The sequence below is a fragment of the Acanthopagrus latus genome, chromosome 9 (genome assembly GCF_904848185.1).
Source record: "Acanthopagrus latus isolate v.2019 chromosome 9, fAcaLat1.1, whole genome shotgun sequence".
NCBI classification, from domain to species: Eukaryota; Metazoa; Chordata; class Actinopteri; order Spariformes; family Sparidae; genus Acanthopagrus; species Acanthopagrus latus.
Window position 1 is genome coordinate 9,115,135 of NC_051047.1, and position 17,668 is coordinate 9,132,802.

At 39.8% G+C, this 17,668-nt stretch overlaps 1 protein-coding gene across 6 annotated transcripts in view; it reads right to left on the bottom strand.

Annotated features, from left to right (window-relative positions):
- dachd (dachshund d) overlaps positions 1-17,668 on the bottom strand; it is a 127,436-nt gene that overhangs the window by 98,170 nt on the left and 11,598 nt on the right. For 5 of the 6 annotated variants that reach the window (XM_037110194.1, XM_037110193.1, XM_037110192.1 and 2 more), the window contains exons 4-5: positions 13,676-13,720; positions 1,003-1,559 (exon numbers count right to left, since the gene is read on the bottom strand). In XM_037110194.1, the coding sequence (XP_036966089.1) occupies positions 1,003-1,559; positions 13,676-13,720 (602 nt within the window). The remainder of the gene's footprint in view (positions 1-1,002; positions 1,560-13,675; positions 13,721-17,668) is intronic. The other variant, XM_037110195.1, reaches the window with a different exon arrangement.

Sequence of the window (17,668 nt, forward strand, 5' to 3'; positions counted from 1 at the left end):
ATTAAGGCACATCCTCTCGTGTGTGTGTGTGTGTGTGTGTGTGTGTGTGTGAGAGAGAGAGAGACAATTATCCAGAGCGTTTACAGTGTGGGAAAAAAATGGCTCCACACACTCTTTTTACAACAGGAGCCGTGAGTGTTCTGTAAGCCTCCTTAAGAAATGTGTTGGCTGGTTTGAAAAAAAAAAATAGAAAAAAAAATAGAAAAACAGTTCACGCAAAAATCATTCCATGTCATCTAATTATGATCATCTGGGGTTTTTTTCCCCTCTTGTTTACTTTCTGAAAAATCAAAGTTGTCATAATTGAAGTTGCGTGTTCCCCCTGTAGCAAGGGCATAAACCAAGGCATAACCTAGTTTTATTCCAGAGAGATTTAACAATAAAGTTGAGCTAAAAGTTTCCTCAAATTAAAGGGGAATTACAGAAAAAGAAAAGGCTGGCAATAGATGACTGGGCTCTTGTTTCTGAAATTGTTTTTTGTTTTTTGTTTTTGTTTGGTGTGTGTTTTTGGAGTGGCACCTCTACACCTGAACTTTATTCAACAGCGTGGTGAAACTCAGCCGAAGTGTAGCCTACATTATCGATTCATTTGTCCCGAGGCAGACAGGCTATCCATCATGGCACAGCTTTTGCCCTGCACGTGTTAAAAAAACTTTCACTAAACTTTTTTTTTTTCTTTTTTCTTTTTTCTCCCCCTGATGTTGCGCGCTGGCCTCTTCCCGTCCAACTCACACGGCTACGAGCACACCGCCTTTTGGATGTGCGCTCGCGCGTGTTCTCACGCTCACACAATCTGTTCACCAGCGACAATTAAAACAAAAACAACTGGCCTGACCAAGTTCGTCACATCGTCTGAACCGCTCGTTTAATTAAAATTAAGAAAATAAGAAAAGGGTAAGAATGTCTCCCCCTTCCTTGCTCCCGCGCCTTTACGCACGCCTGTCCGTGAAGACATTTAAACCAAAAGCAAAAAAAAATGCCGCACAGAGCTTCTGCACTAACCTCGCATTGGTGCAGTCGTTGTACAGAGTCTCGAAGTCTTTTCTGGAGATGAGTTTACAGCGGTTCACCCCGGGTTGGATGGCGCCGAGCCCTCTGAGGATGCGGACCTGCTCCACATTGCACACCACCGGCGTGATCTCCAGCCGCTTCAGCTTGGTGTAGACCGTGTGCAGTCCGCCGACCAGGTGCTTCAGGAACAGGTCGAAAGCCTGCGGAAGGCAGATGAGCTCGCAGCCGTCCACGGTGAAAGACGCCACTTTGGCGCCGCGCAACTCGACCATCTTGCACTCATTGTTTTGCGGTATGTTTTCAACAGGCGACGGGGTCGAGTACACGGGTTTGCCGGGAGGGAGACCCGCGGTCGGGATGCCCGGGCTGCCGGTGGCGAGGAGCTCTGATCTGAACAGGTTCTGCCCGGGTCCGGACGGGGGGGCCAGGGATGGAGACGGCGATGAAGTTGTCGACGGCGGGGACGTCGTCGCGGAGGGAGTCGAGATCGGAGGCGGCGGGACGAGAGGAGTTGAGGGGATCAGAGCAGCCGGTACGGCCATGGTCACCTACAGGAGGGGAAGAGAGTAGCCGAAGTTCAAAGTATAAAAAAACCCAGCCTGCCGAGACACCCCGAAATGAAAGAATCCACGAGAGTTTAGCTCCTCAGATAAGTTGGGAAGTAAAAAGGGCTGCCGAGAGAGGAAAAAAAAAAAAAAAAAAAGGCGTGCTGAGTGAGGGTTTGTGGGGGGGCTGAGCAGCGGGACAATGATCAAAGATAGGAGGAGGAATGACAGGAGGAAAATGAGCTGAAAAGTGCAGCTCCGCTCTGTGGATGAGTTGTTGTTGTCACACGGTACAGAGAGGGAGGAGCTAGGGGACAGTGGGAGCCTTTGAAGAACAGATAACTGGGCTCGGACTAACACTGAAATGTTGCAGCTCTGTTAAATGTTGCATCGTTTAAAATCCACACACGAGAGAGAGGGACCCAGTTGAGCCTGATCATAATCGTGTACGAATTTGCATATTTATTTATTTCTGTGTGTGTGTGTGTGTGTGTGTGTGTGTCTGTGGTTAAAAAAAAGGCACTCACAAGGTGTATGTGGTGTTTACAGTTAACAGTCGGTTCTGACTCCTAACAGGCAGACGTGTTACACCTGCTGTCTTGACAGATCTCACTCAGGGTGCATCACTGTGAGAGCAAAAAAATAAAAAAAATTAAGAAAATAAAAAATGCTCAGAAAAACTTTTGCTCTTTGTGTTTTGCAACTGTTCAAAGCATTTCTGCGAGACTTGTAATTGTTTTTTTTTTCGGTCATTCCGGCACTCAAACTGCAAAGCCTGGGTTGTATTAACGCTGCGATGAATGATGATGAATAAATACATGAATTACTGCAGGATGAATCGTAAAGTCCTCGTCCTTAACCTTAAAAAAATGAAGTAACTGTGATAGCTCTAATTTGTGTGATTATTAAACACTTGATCATCAGTATGTCAGGAACGCTAACACAGTTACTAATACATTCGTTGATATGCATCAGGTGAGCTGGATTGAAGTTACATTCAAAGTTCATTGATGCAGCTTTTTTATTGTTGGAATGTGATGAACAGTTTGATAAAGAAAACAATTGCTGAATGTTTCTATTAGAACTGGTGCTGTTCTTTCAGACACCGGTCTGGTATAAAGTTCTTGGTTACTGGAATCCAGCTAACTTGTTTGTGTATTAATTAATGTATGAAGTAACTGTGAATGAACATACTGATGATCTATTAAACGTGAACTGTTCTAATAAAATATTAGTAACTTGATCATTTGTCGGTGGTTAGCAACAAGAATTCACGATACATCCTGCACGAAATCATCATGAATCTTGCCTCGTTATTACTTAAGCATTACATAATAGCATGATTTGAAAGGGTTACCTTGTTCTAAAAATTTCATTCTAATATCTTATTTGTCATATTTTCTCACTGATGATGCCGGTATGAGTCATTTTCCAAGTAATACCCTGTCTGTGAGAAAGGAAAATGTGTCTCATTTAACGAGTCCTCTCTGATTACTGTGTCTACACAACTGAAGGGACTACAGCTTTCTGTATGAGGACACAGCCTGACACAACATGAAGCAATGGTTGTTATAGTATTCAGACTAAATCACTCTTAATATTACACTGAGTGTATACAGCAAATACAATGTATAAAAGTACAGTTACTAATTAAAGTTGGACTATAATTACTAATCTTCAAAATCTGAAAGAGTGTCAGTATTTGTTTTCCACTTTCTGGTTTGACACCCATGATGGCTACGACGTTGTTATATTAGAATTACAGGTGAGATGGGAAACATGTCAAACGATGTGACCTATATCGACACTGCTGAAAGTGTTACTGAGCTCATAGTTGCTGTAGATAAAGAGGCACTACCTTCTTATGCCTGAGCCCAGTACATTAAGGAATATTAACTAGGTGAGAACACAAGCAAATATTAATTTAATACTAAAAACACTGCCCTCGAGCATGGAAACTGTCTACTGTTTTTTCATGTGTCTTGCATAGCGATGCTTCTTCAGCCACTGTTACCTCCGGACGGAACACCAGTTTGTTATTTTGTGGTGCCGAATACAGAACTAAGCTTAATCTATGTAGAGGATGAACTCTTAAACTTCCTCTCAGTCTCGGACGGCACAGGAAAGGGTGATGAAGGAAGAGAGGGGAGGAGATAATGCACTCTGTTTCACGGTCAAGTCCATGTACAGTAAGCTCATATAGGCTTTACATGTACTGAAATCAACCACTGACACAGTGAATTAAATGACCTTCTTTCCGCTTTTCTGAACAAATCAATCGCTTTCTGTACACACTGAAATATATAAATCTAAATAATCCCGATTTAGACAATTCACAAATAGATTCTAAAAAGGATTTATATGTGTTGGATTGTAGAGATAAAAGAAAAAAAAGCTTTATGTGGTATTCAATGTATGCAAAAAAAAAAAAACATAAGTGGACCTGCATGAAGCTTGTTTGAAGTGTTGCAGAGATCGAAGTGATGTTTAAAAATTGTTTTAAGACGGCACAACTGTACAACCAAATTGGGGAACGGCAGGTAAAAACCTGATTTATTCACAAATAACCAGCGGATCTTGTTGACATGTAGAAAAGTGTATCCCACAGCTTTCATAGCTTTCACAACAGTTTTGCACAGTTTCCATCAGGAGCGTCTGTTCGCTGCTAGGTGTATCTTTATCACCTGAACTTTGGAGAACATCAGCACTTGCCATGTGCTCTCTTTAGGCTGAATAAGTGTGGCGCACACCAAGAAGAGCGTCTCTTATCAGGGCCTGTGTTTGCCTTAATATTCTGTGTATTCGTGTTGTCCTGTTGTGTCAGATCAGCTTTAAGATAAGCAGTATGCCATTTCAAAATTATCATTCAGGGAAAGAGGTAGCTTGTAGTGTAAAATCAATAGCTGCTTAAAATTCATTGCCAGGCAATCCATTTGCCCTTTATGTTGCTAACCTTTCACTTAAATATGCACCATATTAAGATTTCATTATATACAATGAATGTCACAACAGTTTGCCCACTATTTCTCTTGTTTGCATGGGTTAACTGCAAATCATTGTGCTTGTAATGTGTGAAAAATGACTTTCATTAACATTATGCAGGAAAAAGGGGGAAATATATGAGCTTGAGTGGCCTAATAGGTATTAAAAGGCACCACAGGATATGTATGATGTTTGAGATACAAAGGCCTTTCAACAGACTGGGTGGGCTGCATGTGTCTGACCCCAGTTATGAAAACACAGCGCAACACAAAAATAACATCTGTATACTGGTGCTGTACACTACACCACAATACTCTGTTGATATAATTCAGCACAGACGCACAAATCATTGCTGTAGCTAAAACTCATACCTTGAGAGAAAACATGTCTGTTTACTAGTGAACAACAATTTTAAGCATTTCTTGAGGAAATGTGGAGGTAAGTAGAGAAAGTTTTAAGTTGTTCATAATAGTCGGTAATCAGTGGCGCGAATGAAGTTTCTGGGGTGATTCACCTCAGAAAAATAAACAGTTTACAGAGTTTTTTTCCTGAAAGTCCACAGAAGTACAGTACATGTGGATGAGATTGCGGTAAACAAATGACTATGTCAAAATGTAATCACCCAGGATGATGAATGGCATCAGGAAAGTGTTTCAAAATGTATGGATATGGGACAAGACTTGTGTATGATCAATGACACAGTATATTGTTTGATGTAATAATTTATTCACCCCATAAAGCTTTGATAAAACAATGTTGAAAAGCAATTTAAATTGAATTCATTTAAATGTCAATTCTCATGGTTAGGATTTTTCTATAATTGGCTATTTAATTAAAATAATTTTCATAGTCATTAATACAGCCAGCAACTTGTAGCGCACTGACGTGTTTTAATTACATGGTATTAACAAAATTGATATGCTTTAGAAAGCATGGTGAATAAGAAATAATTAGACCAATCATACATCATCCTCTTATGGACATTAAGTGTATCACAATATAATTGATGAACTTAAAAAACAAGAGAGATAAATAACTTTAATTGAACAGAGTTGGTGTACAGAGCTTGGAACAAAGAATCATACTCACGATGTATTATATTTCAGAGGCAATTCATTATCCGTAACATCACTTAGCTCTCCGTGCCCGGCACTCTCCCCCTAACCTATGATTACATGACATTTGAAAGCAATGATACTGTGTAGTCTTTTAAAATGTCCTTTTACCTAGTCCGCATAAATCTTCAAACTGCTTTTCTGCACGGGGGGAGAAAAGCCACTTCGGACATAAGAATCATTTAGATGCTTGGAATAAAGCACTTATTGATCATGAATATTTGTTTCTCCAAGGTTACACTGCCTTGACCCCATCTATTCTTAGTCACCGTCCAACACAAACATGCCACTTGGGGTGAAGGGGAGGTGTCAGAGAGCACGCTGATGGTGGAGGGTGTATGATAATGTTCTACACCGGCCACATCAATTTCTTATTAATTACAGGTAACTATGGCTGCACGATATGACTAAAATCTCATATCCGATTTACCTGTGGGTTATTTCACTTACAACACATGTTGCTAGATACTGCGCATATGCTTGAAATTCAATAAATTACTAGTTTATGCAGAAGAAGCCCCTCTTTTAGGTACCACCTCCATGTTTTTGTCTTGGCGGTCAGAGTCCCTTGCTTGTTCACAATAATTAACTCTGTTCACTCGCCTCCAGGTTTGCTCGTGTTGCCTTCATGCAAAGTTCATGCCTGGGTCTTTGCAAGGTATCACAAAAAATTGGGTGTAATTTGCAACACAATGTAATAAACAATAGTGCGCTTTGTGAAAGTATGTTTTTTATTTATTATCAATATATTGTCATATTGCACAGGCTACAGAACTACTGTCATGATGTCACCTTGAGTGCTGAGTGTATTCTGCTGATGACAACCACTAACATTTTGTAGCCACTGTCGAAATGTGACAGGCAAGTTGCAACTGATTAGGTGATCGGCGGTAAAAATGTAATGTCTTATTCACAAACTCCAAACAATCTTTGATTCCAGCTTGTCCGATTAGATAATTAGCTGTTTTTTGTATTTTATATCATTGTAAATTTAATCTATTCGGATTTTGTACAACACTTACCTCAGCACCAGATTGTGTGTTACTAGGGTACTAGGGATAGACCGATTATTGGGCCGATATTCAGCACTTTTCCAATCAGTGTTGGTGATTTTTCTGTCAGACTGCAGATACAAGACACTAATTTAAAAATGTGATGCAGCATCCTCTCACATAATGTCCTGCCCAAGAAAATATCTGATTGGTAACACATCACAATTAACAACACATATAAACAGTGAATGATCCCAAAAGTAATTATCAACAAAGTTTATCAAATAAATGTTGTGAAGAGAAGTAGAGCGAAGACCAAAAAGGAAATACTCAGTAAATTACCCGAAAATATAACTAATAACAGTAGTAAGTTTAGTAAGTAGTACTAAGGTTCATCACCTGTTATTCGTAGTTCTGACACATTTATACTGCAAATGAATATCGGTTCAAAATATTGGTTATCGGTCTCCTTGATTTGTAATAATCGTATCTGTATCGGCCCTGAAAGAGCCATGTCTGTTGACCCCTATTTGTTACACTTTGCCAAGAGTCAATATTAGCCCTTGATAGGCCTAACTGGTGCGGCAGCAGCACAGACAGCTGGTTAAATCAAGCTCTTGCCGAAGTCGATCGAGAAATAAGCGAAAACATCTTTCCATCAAGAAAAGCCTTCCGTCATGTTCTCCAGCTCTTCTTTCAATGAGGAAATACCTCCCAGTTCTTTTTTAATAAATGCTAAAGCAGTCTCCACACTAACCTCCTTAAGCTGCTATTGTTGTTTTCAAACCGACAGTTCTTCTTTCCCTGCTCATTACACCCAAACCACATCCATAGCTGCAAGTAGTTCCTCATGATTGGTTGGGACTACTGTGTTTTGGCCAAAAGCACAAAGTTTGAAGCCTGGCAAGATGAATTTGCAAGATCACATGATCATGTGATCCTTATTCCGAGTTGCCTCGCAAGGTATGCACAACACAAAAAATCTGAAAACACCACCCTGGACTCTAGGACAATTTTCTGGTATTTTATATACCAAATGACTGATCAAGAAAATAAACAGCTGATTAATAGCCAATGAAAAAAAATAAATGATCAGAAGGTGCAGCACTAGTCTACGTAAAACTGCATTTATGCTTCATAGTTGTTGCTTATATATAATTTCCTAACTACTTTTGACCAGTTTTATGAAAAAAACAAATAGTTAGATCGCTTAATGTGTATGATTATTTAAAAGCATCTTATGTTGACCATAGCGACCAATGATCTCAGTGAAACCGAGGTCTTTGGTCACTGTTAGAAAAGTCAGAAAACAAAGAATTCTGTGAAATGAAGTCTATGTCAGCAGAATCTTTGAGGTATGGTACGTATATATGCAAACAAGGGGTGGACAATCTTGCCAAAAAAAAAAATCACAATCTTTCTAATTGCAATCTTGATCCAAATTGTAAATGGTATAATTTTGTCTCAATTTCAACATGCCTCGAAGACTAAACCAGACTTGAAATAGCTGTTGCCAATTTCCACATTTGCACCATTGAAACACAATACTTTGGCACGAGCTCCCCATCCGCCATGCCACTTGCTAGCGGAGCATAGCCAACTAGTTGGCTCCCTCACTCCGTTTGTTTGTTTAAATAGTGCCGATATGCTTGTCAATGAGGTTCTGTTAAGTTTGAAAAGACAAGTAAGAGGGCCACAATTAAATACCACAATATCTGCGGTTCACCTGAAAGGTAGATCGTGGACGTGTTCAAGGTCAATCACGACCTGAAATAGTCATATAGAACACCCTAAAAAAAACATGTCTTCAAGAGCAAACCCATTACAGAATCACAAATGTAGTACCAGCGGCTATCTGTCAACTAACAGTAGGGTTAACTTGGACAGACATACACTGTGAATATGGGTGATTGTACACAATCTCCCACCTCTTAATACAGCTGCTACAGGCAGGACTTTGATTCAGCTGAGCTAATAGAACGCTCCCTCACATAAAGTATGTAAAGTATGCAACAGCTTTCTGGTAATGTAACTGCTCAAAAGAGGAGCAAATGGAGCTCACTTCATTTTCAAATAGCCTGCCTCACCAATAGTCCCACAATTAGAGTAGTCACGGCCCACATCCTAGAGTACTTCATTTGATGCCACGCAGCTTCCAATATAACTGTGGTGCAAGAAACAGAGAGATTTGTGGATATCTAAATTGCTAAAGCAGAAACCTGTATAAACAGCGGTAATTACCGGGCCATTGACAGTCTCTCAGTGTTGTGCTCATTCTGCCACAGCCGCAGTGATTAAAATGAATCCTCATCGACTTCTCCATTAAAGCGCTGGCAGGAGCGATCCCGTGACCTTTCCCCATTGATTGAACATAACAATCACAATTCAATTGTAATGCAAAGAGAACATTTGTTATAATGTACACGAGATGCATGAGCCATTTCCTGGGAGCGGGGAAGGGTAATCAATGGAGTGACTCTTGGCGTGATGCAAGGAGAATGAGGCTGTGTTTGCAGGCCCTAATTCATACAGCCTGCAGTGTATGATGGAAGGCAATGATATGCATGTAAACACTCTGATTTCTCTCTGCTCATCGTTCAATAGGATAACAACAAATCCTGATTTCTATATCCATACAGACTAACAGCCCAAGCGCTGCTATGATTGGCAGTGATGTGCGTGTACAAACAGCCTGATACACTTCTGATTCCATCTGAGATCAAAGTTTGATTCATGTATCATGTCACATGGTGATATCTCTTCCAAATTATCTTTCAGAGAGCAGCAACTGCCATCTTTCAAGACGGCACGCTCTACCATAACACTCGTAGAATCACTAAGCAGAAGACTGAGTACCCACATAAACCTATAAACCACTGGAAGTCTAAAATGCAGCCATGTATGTTGCAGTGATAGTCGAGCAAGGACAAGCTTGTAAAAGCGTAATTACTAATGATTAGCCAAACTCAAGCAAGTGAAACTGCAACTCGCACAATCCGCGTGCCATGGAAAAGAAAAGCATGATAGGCATGACAACCCATCACTGTTCAATCCCTCTTTAAAAGCTGCACTCGATCGTGTCTTTCAAAAACTGTCTTATGAAGAGTGTATGCGAATGATGTCCTTAAGGGATTTCTTTTTAGAATCAAGAGATTATAGTTTACACGGACATTAAACAGATTAAACCAGCCAGCTCTCTAAAGGCAGTTTATCTAATGGAGAAAATGTGGTATGCTAATTGAGAAATTCCGATGGTAAAATTATATTTAAACCTCCCTCTCTCGTTCTCTCTCTCTCTCCCTCCCTCTCTCTCTCGCTCTCTCTCTGCTGGAGGATTTTAGTTTGGCTTGATGAAATCAAATGGTTAATCACAGCCATAAGCTCTGAGACGTTAGCTGAGTGAAACAGTGTTTGCCATGCTAAAAGGTAATTGTCTCAGAAAACTTCATCGATGACAGATTCAATTCCATTTAGTAAATGTTTAATAAATGCTGTACAAACAGGGCAGGCCTATCTCACTGTGCTTAGAAAACAAAGGGAAACTTTAATTGCTTTAATCATCCCTTGCTTTGACGTTGTTATTGGCCTTAAAAATAGCAGTTAACAGAAACTGTCCTGCTGAGGAAATTGAACCACATTTGGAGTATGATCCGTAATTAAGATAGGGGCATCCCGAGCAGCGAGGTCCAGGGAAAACTGTTGTGACTAGGAAAAACATTCCAAGTCATACAAAGCTATTCAATTAACAGAGGGACCCAAGGAAAACAACCTCCCTATTATGTATCACTTACTTTAATCAGATTGAAAGCGATTGTATCCCTTTTTGAAAATCCCCCTAACACAAACATGTTAATTAACAGATAGGAGGGTGGAAAGATGTATTTTTCATTAGTGGGTAAAATAATGTTCCCCTTTAACATCAAGGAAAATCAACTGCTTACTGCAGTTAAACCAGTCAGCGGTGTAAATTCCCTGCCAGCATTTTTATTTAAAACCTCATTAATGTGTTTCAACCCAGCATAGCTGTACCTTTAATCTGCACTAAAAGGAAATAATGCGTTTCCTGCTTTATTTACCAGCCTTACTTAACAAGTGTTCCTGTACAATTAGAATTGTTAATAGATCTGGAAACAAAAGGACTTTGAAGGTGGGAAAGTGCTGACATTATTTCGCTGGGGAAAAACACTCCTGAGAAAAAAGATCTGCTGTAAATGTAGTTTCCTGGAACACAGGCGCACTGCAATGTTGGTCTCTCTCATTAGAAATGCCATGCACAGGACATAAATCAAGGCCCGTAAAACATTTCATTGCCACACCACACTAAATTACACACTTGCTGGTTTGCCACACTGATTGTGTTTAAACATTGTAATTTCACTTTATTCCCATTAAATCTATGCAGAGTTTTACAATCCATAAACAGAGTATCTGTAATAAAAGTTAATAAATGTCAGAATTTGCATTTGGCCAAAAAAAAAAAAACACCCTGCTACATTTTTGCAAATATCAATCTATGAACCTTTCAACATTTCGTCAAACAAAATGCTAATTGTACCTTTAGGAATTTAGGGGACAAGTGACAAGAAATGAGATGCAATGTCCTTTAGAATCAGGAGATCAGCGAAGATGGAATACATTAAGCGTGGGGCCAACGCAAAGTGGAGGAGGACTGTTTTTTTTTTTCCAGAACAAAAGACAATGACACACAGTATATGCATGTAAAAATTGTAATCCATTATATGTTTAGCTGTAATTTAACTGTACTTGATAAGTACACACACCGGTTGTTATTTCCCTCTTTTGAGTACTGTTTCTTCCTCCCTTTTTCTCTTCTTCATTTCACTGAATGATATTGATATGAGAAACATGGAGTTTTTCATGGTAACACTACAGCTACAATGACAATTGAAAAACATATCAGTAGTGTCAGGTTGACCTTTCGTTGGCTGTATTTTCAGACATTAATCTGTTATGGTAATTACAACTGATTGTTGAATGACCACGAGTACGAGTAGAACTACTACGAGCAGTATTCTGTGACTCTGCGAACCTAACAACCACCAGCCTCGCGTTTTATTTTGTTGTGTTTTGTTTTCATTTTCAGTCCAAAATACGTATTCCTGACTGTGTGGAAGTAAAATAACATGAAGCTGTAACTACACTTTATTTCTTAGCTGCTGCAGGTTAACGATATAACATGGCGCTAAAAAATCTCAAAAACAACTGGACCTTTGTTGAATTGTGTGCTTACTTTATCCCAAATCTTGCCAAAGAGGTTTAAACCCAGGGAAATCTGTAATTTCACTCAAGGCAGCGGTGCATTTCATTCGTTTGCCTGTCGTTACTACTTTGCGGAAACATCGAATGATACAGAAGAGCGTAAAGAAAGAAGTCGGCAAACATTACTAAACGTAACGTCTAGCAACATTTCAGCCTGAGTCGCGTCATGTAGTTTTTCATTAGCAGTAGCAGTCGTTTTACAATGAAGAAAACGATACCCATGATCCTGCGCTGCTTCACAACGCATCTTTTTCTCATTGTTTTAAATTGAACGACCCCTAGTGGCAGAAATAAAAAACTGTGTGTTTAAGTTTGTGTAAATATAATCATATTTTTTGTTTTTAAGATTTAAAAATCCGGTTGCAAAACAAACTGGCAACACAACATGGTCCATGCGAATCACACGTCAGACTAATACCTAGTTAGTTAATGTCAGTAAGAGCAAGGATGCCAGTCTGGTAAATTGGATAATTGTGTCATTAACATTAACACCGAAAGACAAACGTCAAATGACTGTAATGTTAAGCCAGCCAAGCTAAGTGGAAGCTGCTCACCAGTCCAAAAGCATCAACAGGCTGGTGCCGTGGAGGAACCAGTGATGCATGACCATTATGTTACAATGATCATGTTTATGTTTGGTTATCATGATCACCATATGATACTAATATTATGGTGCATGATATGATACTAAAATTTTATATTATGAGTTCACTCAAGAAGTCATTCTTCATTTTAGTATCCAAGCTGTAATACATCAAAAGTCTAGGCAGGGCAGCTCCATGTGCTATAATATCTCTCAGTTTGCAGTAGGTCACTATGCTCTGCTGACTTAATAAACTATGCATCCAACAACAATGATTATTCATGTCATTCTTCAAAGGTCCTTGAGTAGAGAGGATGCAGCAGCGATTCAACCTTTCGTATTAATTCAAGCTTGGCTAAGATTGTACCATCTGGGCCCTTGTACTTCGTGATTAATGCCAAAGAGTTGATTCATATGTGCAATTGGAGTTTAATAAACAAGGATTTCAGAGTTAAATGGCACATACAAATGCTGGGGATGAACTCATTCATACTATCTAATTTGTGTTCTTGGTAATAAAGCCCACTCATAATCATCTCCCAGATACACAAATATGGGGATTTTGTGATTAACATAATGTGTTTCTTCCAGAGAGGAAATAATCCTACAACTCAAAGACGCCTTCAGACATATGTACATTAAGATTCTTTATTTGGTCCAAATTAACTTACTACTGGAACAGCATGATTAACACTGGCACAAAAAATAATTACTGTTCATCATTGTGCCGATTAACTGCCAACAAACTTTTCTCTTTTAAAACAGTGTTGTTTTTACCAGACATTATGGCTTTGCAAACAAAATTAACTTCGTAATTCTTTTCTTGCTCACATTCTCTTGGTCTGTTTCAATGTCACAGTACTTAGTGCATACATCATAAAGAAAGGCATTAGGGCTGCTGATAATATTCCAACCTGACACAAAGGCACCACACAACAGTGACCTCTACAGGAGCACAGAACACATCAACTGCAACCCAGTTCATGCTCACTGTAACACTGTTACTCTGCATGTCTGCTTTCAGGTCATGGACCCCAAAATGAATCCATTAAGCCTTTCATTTACAAGATTTTGTTCTACAAAAAAGGATATTCGTTTCTGATACACAATTAGATTTTGTTGTTCAAAGTGTGAAAGATGATTTTACTATAAAAGATCCTTATTTACCTTGAGATCTCTCTGGATCTGGCTCAGCAAAGACCAATTGGAACCCTGTGACAGATGAATTTCCAGTATGGTTACAATAATTAAAAATAATACCAATGCAGTTTTTTTTTAACATATAATCTAAAATTTAACATAACATTTCCTCTTGAAAACTGCACTATTGATGTCCTGGTTTTATTATAAGGTGCATAGCAGCAGATCACGATCCAGGCGGACATTATGACAAGGTGCACTGCAAACAGGTGAGGCTGCTGCATATCAACAAGTAATGCCCTCACACACCCCCAGCCCCTCTGCTTTTTAGTTGAAGACAAAGAACAGTGCAGAGCAGTGTCTTTAGTAGGGTAGGGGAGGAATGGGTGGGTGCCAAGCCACGCAGACCACAGCCAAGTGCAGGATCACGGAGGAGGAATGAATGATGCTTAGATAAGGGACAAAGTAAAGAGGGCAGACCAAACAGGAAAACTAAGAAGGGAGAATGTGCGGGGCGTTGCCTGCCTGAGCAGGAAAATGTCCTGATACGAATATGTTCTTTTTTGTGTGTGTGTGTGTGTGTTGAGTAATGCTGCGCTGTATGTTTGCTGTAAGCTCTAAGTAATCACAGACGACATTCCAGTTTGGTTGATACATCCAAGAATTCATCTGCAAAAGCAGATGAAAGCATTAAATGAATAAACCAACACCAGTTTGATTGATACTGTGTGGAGTGCACACAAAACAAACCTGATTAAGGATAATAAATAAAAAAATCTGTTTTTCCAAATGAAGACTTTGAACAATAATCAGGACATGGGTAGAACTATGAGACTGCTGGACAGTGCAAACCTATTTCAGTGTGATCATTTAAATGTTAAATAATTAAATGAAGCAAACGCTTTAAGGTTTGAAATCAGGTCTCTGTTTCACAGCGAGCATTAAAACTTTTATCAGGAAATCCTAGATGAGAACTCTACCAGAATTTAATCCCTCCCGTCTTGGTGCAAGGCCCACCTGTCCAACAAATTTTGCGCAAATCTGTTGAGGATTTGAGCTAAGTAGTTGACGGAGCAGCAGAGAAACGAAATAAATAGGCAGAAACATGATGTAACTTCTTCAGTGGAAGCATTAAACTGAATCTGAAAACACTTTCACTGCAATGCGTTGTATGTGTAACAGCTCTGTGGAGTGGTAATGGATACTTTTAATAGAAATAAATTAACTACCGTTGAAGAGCAACACATTTGACACTTAAAAGTGTGATCCTCGGTGGTAAAATATGCTATTCCTGAGGTAATGCACTCATGGCACAATTGCAGACCTTAAAATGCAAAATTAGGGTCAGAATGGAAAAAGAAAAAAACTGTAGGGTAATCTGCTTCTTTTCCCACACAAGGGACCAGGAGAACACAGGCTATGTTGTACCCCCCTTTCCTTTTTCCCCGAGTTCTCCTTTATGTATTCAAATTCACTTCAGCAGCATAAAATTCTCCCAAGAGACAGCATTGTCCTCCTGCTTGTCCCTTGGGCTTCCCATCTCTCAGTAACATCTCTTCACTCCACACAATTTAGCCCTACACCTAGCAGCAAGACTTTTTCCACAGAAGCCTCTTTTTAAATAGTTCAACGCAATTTGATGAAAATTAATCAAAAGGATTTTTAAAAGCCACAGACAAACGCATAGAACGTTTTAAAACCTTTGTGCAAATTACTCCAGTTTTTTTCAGTGTTTTAATAGGGCAGTCTGAAACAAACGCTCTGAATAGCCTTTCACTGGTTTTACCCCCTGAATAATAACCACTGTTGTGTTATTATGTGTGAAAATAAAGGGTACACACATCTTTCCCACTCTCTCTGTCTGGCTGCATTCAGGAGACTCCGAATGGCAAATTTTACACTGATGGCTGAGCTGCAATTGCAGTTACAAATGTACGAACACTATACTTTCATAATAACGCGGTCCAAATGCTTCAAAAGGCGCGAAGGTCTGCTCTAGTGAACTTGAATATGTGGTCCGTGGTGCATAAAGTAAGCATAAGGCCAACTCTATAGCAATGAGGCTTTGCTGAATGAAACGAAAAGCCTAAGGCGTCGGAGTTAATACATTAACACAGTGGAGGACTTACAGACAAAAACACTGAGAAGTGGAACAGAACAAATGACAGAGAACACTACTGAAATTATAACTACACTGGTTTATGTTTTGACAAGTCTTTCGCACTGAAGTGGCGATCGTGAGTTAGAGCGTCAAGGTGCAGCTCTGCAGTGTTTAAGGAAAGATAAATGAATACGTAACGGCGGGCTCATCTCTCTGATATCACGAGGGGCTCAGCCAGAAGCTCTCACTACATAAAAATCATCACATAAACCACTTTTGTGGGAGCGATTCCAAAGTATCACAATATTATCATATCTATTCACTGCTAGCATGATGCAAATAGGCTCAATGGCATGCTTGCCTCTACAAAACTCTCCCACCGGGTTCTAATAAAACAGTACAATTTCCCACTCTCTCTTTCTCCCTCAGTAGTGTACCAGTCTGCAGCCCTGTGATCTGCGACAGACAAAATGAGACGCAGCAGCTACAACAGAACTGAGACACAGTCAGTATTCCCTGCGCTCCTTGAATAGATAATGCTTTTCCTTCACATTCCTTTATTCTTTCAAAAAGAATGCATCAGAGGCCAAATATTAATTCTTCTCGTCATATGGAGGAGCTACGCAAGTGGCATACTAGGATGGGTTTCTGAATGATTAAGGGAACACATAAAGGGTTTCTTGTGGCGCTTTGAACTTTCTGCAGAGTTCTGAGAACTCTCCACTTATTCCCCACTCTGCAGGAGACTTGATGTTAAAAGACAACATTAATGAAAGCTCAGTAACAGGTAGAGACAGAGGGATTAATGCAATCTAAACACAGCAAGCCTCTCAGAACTGGCTCTGGCCAGCAGGTGAACGGGGAACCACTTTCCCTCACGTTTCCTCCGTCCTCCCACCATGAATCTCCTTTAAAGAAATGCCAATAGATCTGATTGCCTAATTCTCTATTCCCTCCCACCCTCCCCAGGCCCAAGTAGATGCACGTGTGGGGGAATCACTTCAAGGAATGACATTGAGTGGGGATGTGCTGACTTGCACCACTGTTTGTCTTTTGATGTGAGAGATCAAATCAATGCACACAGCGCTCTCCGAGCAATGTGCAGGCAGATTAGCATTAGCCCGAAGGTGCCTGCTTGCCCTCAATCATTAGCGTTTACGTCTGACTCTCCAAATAATCAGGATTTACTCAGTGCTGTTGTGCGCTGCATTGATAGGTGCAAAAAAAAAAAAACCACACACGCAAAAAAACAAAAAAAAAACAGCATAGCATTTAAGATGAAGGGTAATGTAAGGCTGTCATAATGAGACTAACACCTAGATAAGCCATAGACACTGCCTGACAGTGACATTTGTTATTGGTGTGAGCTGCATTATTTGTCACTGGTCTGGTGTGCAATGGTGCCTTCATATGGAAAATACCACGATGAGATCTCCGGAGTGCTTAAGTCAGATGGATTGAATGCTCTTGAACACTGATAAAGGTTGATTTCAGGTTGTGCCAACATTATCGTGAGCAAACTAATGCAGAATAATTGTCATATTTTGTCCTGTCAAAACCCAGAACAATGGCATCTTTACTGCTCTAAAGTTTGCCTTTGCATCGCAAGCGTGAAATTAAAATATTGTGTGTATCTGGTTCGCGGTTCGACACTTAATGATTTTTTTCACTGGCGGTGCAGAAATCTACCTGCCTGCTGTCAATTTTTACTTGCCCGATACAAATTGTGTTATTTATATAGCGTTTATCAAATCGAATCGAAAGTTAACAGTCATATTTATTATCGTTGATTTATTTAGGTTCATAAACGTCTATCACCGCCGCCATTTCTTTTTTTTTTTTAACAAGTTCCTGATTGGTGCTGTGCATGGACAATTTGGACAAGGATGCGAGGTGGCCCCTTCCTTAGCTACTTCCAT